Below are 6,002 nucleotides of genomic sequence, written 5' to 3'. Positions count from 1 at the left end.
ACTTTCCAGAGTAATCCTAGGGAAGAATGTGCTGGGTTGTCATTTCCTTCTTCCCAGACTCTGGTATCGCTGGGGAATCCTCTGAGAACTCATAGGTCAAGGAAGTTTGGCATTATGGAGAGCCAGTAGCTGGTTTCAAGGACAAAAACATGGAGAAAGAGGTGATTGGGAGAAGTAAGGGTTGATGAGGAAGGCTTATGCATTCAGTCTACAAGTGTTAAGTGGGTGCAGGCCCTGGCCTAGATGCTGGGTGCAGATGCTGGCCGGAAGATCCAAGGTTAAGAAGCTGGATGAGGATTCGGAGTGAAGATGCTGGGTGAAAATCCAAAGGATGCTGGGTGACAATGGGGCTGGAAGTGATGATAGGAGGGAAGGTGATGAAAGCTAAAAATGATTCTGATCTCCAGTCTTGTTATTCACAAGCGCTAAGGGGCCTCCACATCTCTCACTTTTGGCCCACAGAATCGGGGACCTCCACAGCCCCATCTTCGCTGCCGACCAGTGGCTCTTCCTCTCCCTTTAGGCTGGAGGCTGACCCAGGCTTTAGCTCCTCCAGTGCCAAGGAGCCCTCGTGAGACTTCTTTCTACCGAAGAAAGTGGTGAGTGTGGGCCGCCGGCCAGACCCCTCCCCTTCAGGGACCCCAGAGCTCTTGTCGCCCCCAGACACTCTCGTTGTTGCTGTCATGGCCTCCTCATCATTCTCCTGGACTGGCCCAGCCCAGGCATCTACTGCCCCATTGCACTTTCCACCCCTGCTTAGCATCAGGATCCCGGTCCTCCGCTTCTGCCTCCTGCGCCACAGCACAAGTAGTATCAAGAGGACAATGACCACCAGCAGGGCTGCAAGGACAGCCACCAGCAGGGTGCCATTTGTTCCCTGATTTGAGAGCTCACCACTGTTTGCGATTGTGGAGGTGTTTGAGGTAGTCCCGGTGGGTATTTTTACTGCGGAGCTGGGGGAGCTACTGGTCCCCTTGGGGGTCTTCAGAGAGATAGTTGTCATGGCAACAGAAAGTCCACTGGTTCCCTTGGAGGTCTCCAGAGAGCTAGTTGCCATGGTGACAGGGGGTCCACTGGTCACACTGGAGGTTTCCAGAAAGCTAGGTACCCTGGTTCCAACAGTCGTAATGTGGAGGTCCACAGAGCTCATCGTTGGTACCACAGGGCTAGTGGTTTCATTAAGGGTTTCCAGGAGTATTGATGACTTCTTGGTGGAAACTTCCTGGGAGGTTGTTGGCTCAGTTACGGGGAAGCCACTGCTGGCAGCAATGGAAGTCCCGGGAATGGACAGCTCATTGGGTGTATAGGGAATTGAAGAAAGTGGGGAGGTCTGGTACCTGGTGCCATCATCCTTTTCTGAGACGGGGAAGCCACTGCTGGCAGCAGTGGAAGTCCCGGAAATGGACAACTCTTTGGGTGTATAGGGAGTTGAAGAAAGTGGGGAGGTCTGGTACCTGGTGCCATCACCCTTCTCTGAGTCCCTTGTTGTTATAGGGTTGGAGGTCACTGAGTTGAGGTTTGGGGCCTCAGTGTTATATGAGACCAAAGAAATAGGGGAATTTCTGGATGCAGACATCTGCGACATGGTTGTGCTCGCCAGAGTCTGAGAGTTCACCTCTTGGGTCCAGAGGCCGCCAAAGAGGAGGAGAAGCAGAGTCATTTTCATGGCAACAGGCATGAGTAGGAGTTGGGACCTGAGGGTGGGGAAGTTGGAGAAACAGAACACATAAGGATCTGGGGGAGGACCTAACCAGGCCCTCCCCTCCTGCCCACTTCCCTGCCAACTGCCGGGCCTAACTTGAGGTTTAACGGCTTTTTCCACCCTTCCTTTTACTGTTATCAGAAATAACAAGGGAACAGATGCTGGCAGGTCCCCCATCAATTCCATCCCATGGCCCCCGCTCAGGCCTTGACAGCTTGGACTCCAGCAATGGCCATGCCTTCTGGCCTTTCCTGACCCGATTCAGCCCCAGTGGCTCCTGATCCTCTTTTCCCATCACCTATCAGGGTCTTGTCAGGCCACAGGCACGTTCCCAGGTCCACAGAGGCCCCTGCCCCACCAAGTTGCACCCACTTACCAGCTCACTTGTTAAGGGCACAGGGCTGGGGCCAGGTTGCTCCAACTCCTCTTGAAGCTGGGGCGGGACTGAGCGGACAGGGCCCCAGGAGGAAAGGAAGTGGCCCAGGGCTCCACCCACCCCACCCCACCCTAGCATCCTGCTCCACCCGCCCTGTTCCCACAGCTGCCATACCATCTCTTTCCGGAGTCTGAGATGGTGCTAGGGTGTCTGGGGTCTCAGCTGAGGCAGGTGGGGATTGGGGGGATCTAGAATGGGGATTCCTGCGTCTTAGCTGGGGAATGGGATGGCAAGGGGTGAGGCTGGGATAAGGATAGGGGTCAGAGCGGGGGTGATGGGAATGTATGCTTGAGAGCTAAGGGGTGTGGAAGAGGAGATGGGAGGGGGAGGTGGTTTCTTTGCATTTGTGATCCCCAACCTGTTAGGCCAGGAACCAGGGTGGCACTGCCCCAAAAGCTCCCGGGAAGTACCAGGGCAAAAGGAAGCCCCCGACTCTGGCTGGGGGCAGTGAAAGCCTTTTCAAGCTGTGTGTGATCCCTGAGGAGCTCTTGACAACTTCTCAAGGAGCTGGGGGTCACTACAATAGCCCCCAGTTGTGGACTGCATAACTAACTCAAGGTGGTAACTAAGCACTGCATACACTATGATCTTATTTTTGTAGAAGACTAATAAAGATATGGGAATCTACATGGAAAACAGTTTGGAAAGACAGTTTCCAGTCTGACAGACTGGAAAGATGGAAGCAGTCTGGAATTAACCAAGTTTCTTTGGATAAGTATGAGTACTTTATTGTCTTCTCTAGATGGTTGCTCTTTCCTGACTTTCCTCTAATTTGTAAGCTTTGACTTTTGGTGTGTGTATGGTTTTTTGGTTTTGTTTTGTTTTGTTTTTTGCCTTTCTTTAAAAAAAATCAAAACTGATTTTTATATTATAAAAGTAATAATACATGTATGTGATGGATGATTGAAACAAGCCAGTGTCGGAGCCCGGGATCGTGCCCACTCACAAGCCGAGTTAGTCTGACACAAAGACATGAGACCCCGGGTCAGAGACACAGGAATCCATTACTCACCGCACAGCAAGCAGTAAGAGCATTATGTTTGCATTAGTTCCCCCTGCCCTCAAGTCCCACAGGGGTGACACCGAGGGGCTTATCCCACAGCTGAGGAACACTGAGCTTGGGGACTTTCCCTCCTTCCGAGCAGGTGGGAAGCAAGCCTGCTGTTTGTCCTGAAGGGAGACGTTACTTCATCCCTCAGAGTTACTCACTGCAAACACCACCCTGAGAAATGGCCTGGATATGGAGCGGCCAGGACCTTGCATTCTTTGCCTACTATCCAGAGTGTGCAGGGATGCTCAAGGCTGTGGTCCATTGCTTCTCCCAGCAGTCAGGAGAGTATAAAGTGAAAGGCTCCATACCTCCACCACCAGAGAGACACTCCGTAACAGTGGCTGGTATATGCATACGTGCATGTATTTTATTATATTAGATTTTATTATACATACTGTTCTGCACTTTTCTTTTTTTACTGAACAAAAGAAAGAAAAAGAAAGGAAGAAAGGAAACCATTCCATTGTCAGATATTTAAGTTGTTTCAACAATTTGCTACTGTAAACAGAAAAGTAGGAATAATTGGCTGCAAAGTAATTGGAGGTTAAAACAATTTTTTCTAATTCTAGAAAATCGGCAAAAATGTTCATAAGACTGCACAAAGGTCCCCAATTTCCCAATCTTTAAAAAAATCATTGAAGCAAAATTCATTTTTGACAAAATTGTCGTTTCAACCAAATTGCTGCTGACAGAGTTGTATGTTCCTCAGGCTCTCTGTCAGGCCCCGACTCTGGGAAGAGCTGAGAGGCTGTGGATGGGTCCAGGCTCTGGCCTGAAGCACTCAAGAAACAGGGTCTGACCGGACAGACTGTAGAGCCTGGAGTGGAAAGAGAGAGGATGAAAGTATGAACAAGGGGCTGTTGTTGCCCTCAAGACATCACAGAAGACCAATACTTAGAAAACTCTGGTAGCAGTAGCCACGGACTGACACTCACCGTTTACCAGGTCCACAGCCGAAGGTTCTCTGTGTGTGATTCCAGCCGCTTCTCACGGCAAGCCCATTTCACAGGTGAGGAGCCAAGGTACAGAGAGGTTAAGTTACCTGCCCTCGGCGTTCAGAATGGGCCAGACTCAGTGCCAAGCACTTTACATTCCAATAGCATTTACTTTTCAGAACAACCCTGTGAGATACCTCTCATTACTCTAATTTTACAGGTGAGGAAACGGAGGAACAAAACAGCTAAGAGACTTGCCAAGGCTCAGACAACCAGCAAGTTCTAGAGATGAGCTTCAAAACCAGGTTGATGTAAGGGCCCAAGGCCAAAGATAAATATCTCCCAGATAGTACCAGTGTCTGATATTTAATTACTATGCTCCATTTAGAGACATATTTGTGTATTAATAATTCAAATAATAGAATACTTGCTAAAATACGGGCTAGATTCAGCCTTAGAGAGTGTCTAGCAAAGACTTCAGAGAAGCAATGTCTTAAAAAGCTAAAGGGAATAGGGACTCCTCTCCTCTTATACCCTACATGCAATCTGTCTGTAAATTCTGCTATCTCTACCTTCAACATGGGGCCAGCACCTGACACCCAGATCTTGGCTTCTAAATTCCACTCTCCTTGGAGAGGAACCAGGACTCCTTGGAAAATGGCTGATTCCAGGCTGGGGCAGGGAAAGCACAAGATGAGGCTGGAACATCTGTTGCATCAGATATTAAGGAAGTCCTCACAGAATGATGGGAAGCTGTCAAAAGGACAAGGAACCAGCTTAAAAGAATTCCCTCTGGCCAAAGCAGGGAGACTTTGAGCATCAAAACGAATAATGGCATTTTGGATTAACACCTTGAATAAAGAAAGAACCTAGGAGCTCATACTGATTCTGAAAATATTAGAGAGAGACATAGAGTGAAGGAGGAAGCAGGGGAGGTGCAAAGGAGGAAGAAGAGCAGGAAAAGTTCTTTTACAATAGAAAAGCCAGCTAATAATTGTAGAAGGAATGTAGAGTTTAAAAATGACCAGTTTACAATCACAATAATAATAATGGATTCAGCTAAGAATGGGTGTTAAAACCATTCAGTGAAAGTTGGGTGACAAGGGGGGTGCAAATAGGATATTTTTATAGTTTTAAAGTATCTCCCCACAAGATATGTTTTCATTACCAAGGAAAAGTAGCAACTTTACAGTGGAGAAATCTAACGGACACCATCTTAACCAAGTGATCAAAGTTAACATCACCAGTAATGGGGCAAACCAACATCAGGTGGCTCCAGATATAATGTACTGAGAAGGACACAACATCACTTCTGTGGTAATCCTAGCAAAAAATGCAGAACCTGAATCCAATTGTTAAGAAATATGAGGCAAATCCAAATTGAGGGATGTTTTACAAAACACCTGGCCTGTAGTCTTCAAAAATGTCTGTGTCAGGAAGGACAAAGAAAGTCTGAGACATTCTTCCAGATCTTGAAAGAGTAAAGAGATGTGACAACTGGATACAATATGGGATCCTGGATTAGATTTTGGGTTAGGAAAAAAAAAATGCTATAAAGACACCATGGGGATAATTGGCAAAATTCAAATACAGACTGTAGAGTAGACAATAGTACTGAATTAACATTAACTTTCCTGGGCCGGCCCGGTGGCTTAGCAGTTAAGTGCACGTGCTCCGCTACTGGCGGCCCAGGTTCGGATCCCGGGCGCGCACCGGCGCACTGCTTCTCTGGCCATGCTGAGGCCGCGTCCCACATACAGCAACTAGAAGGATGTGCAAGTATGACATACAACCATCTACTGGGGCTTTGGGGAAGAAGAAAAGGAGGAAGATTGGCAACAGATGTCAGCTCAGAGCCGGTCTTCCTCAGCAAAAAAA

The 6,002-nt window shown here is 48.2% G+C and overlaps 1 protein-coding gene and 1 long non-coding RNA gene across 2 annotated transcripts; one reads left to right on the top strand and one right to left on the bottom strand.

Annotated features, from left to right (window-relative positions):
• Positions 1-438: 438 nt before the first annotated feature.
• On the bottom strand, positions 439-2,163 carry SPN (sialophorin). Its single transcript, XM_058569644.1, has 2 exons — positions 2,079-2,163; positions 439-1,694 (listed from the first exon to the last, which is right to left on the bottom strand). Exon 2 carries the CDS (start codon positions 1,676-1,678, stop codon positions 446-448), a length of 1,233 nt encoding a protein of 410 aa, XP_058425627.1. The 5' UTR covers positions 1,679-1,694; positions 2,079-2,163; the 3' UTR covers positions 439-445.
• A 75-nt stretch (positions 2,164-2,238) lies between these two features.
• Positions 2,239-4,187, top strand: LOC131422947 (uncharacterized). The gene is made up of 3 exons (XR_009224156.1): positions 2,239-2,309; positions 2,740-2,853; positions 3,899-4,187. It is a non-coding gene; the product is annotated as an uncharacterized LOC131422947 (long non-coding RNA).
• Positions 4,188-6,002: the final 1,815 nt, after the last annotated feature.

The sequence above is a fragment of the Diceros bicornis genome, chromosome 26 (genome assembly GCF_020826845.1).
Source record: "Diceros bicornis minor isolate mBicDic1 chromosome 26, mDicBic1.mat.cur, whole genome shotgun sequence".
In the NCBI taxonomy this organism is placed as follows: Eukaryota; Metazoa; Chordata; class Mammalia; order Perissodactyla; family Rhinocerotidae; genus Diceros; species Diceros bicornis.
This window is presented reverse-complemented; position numbering and strand designations above follow the sequence as displayed.

What these genes read in the sequence shown, in the direction of transcription:
- SPN (XM_058569644.1), bottom strand. Translation starts at nt 1,678, where the DNA reads ATGCCTGTTGCCATGAAAATGACTCTGCTTCTCCTCCTCTTTGGCGGC.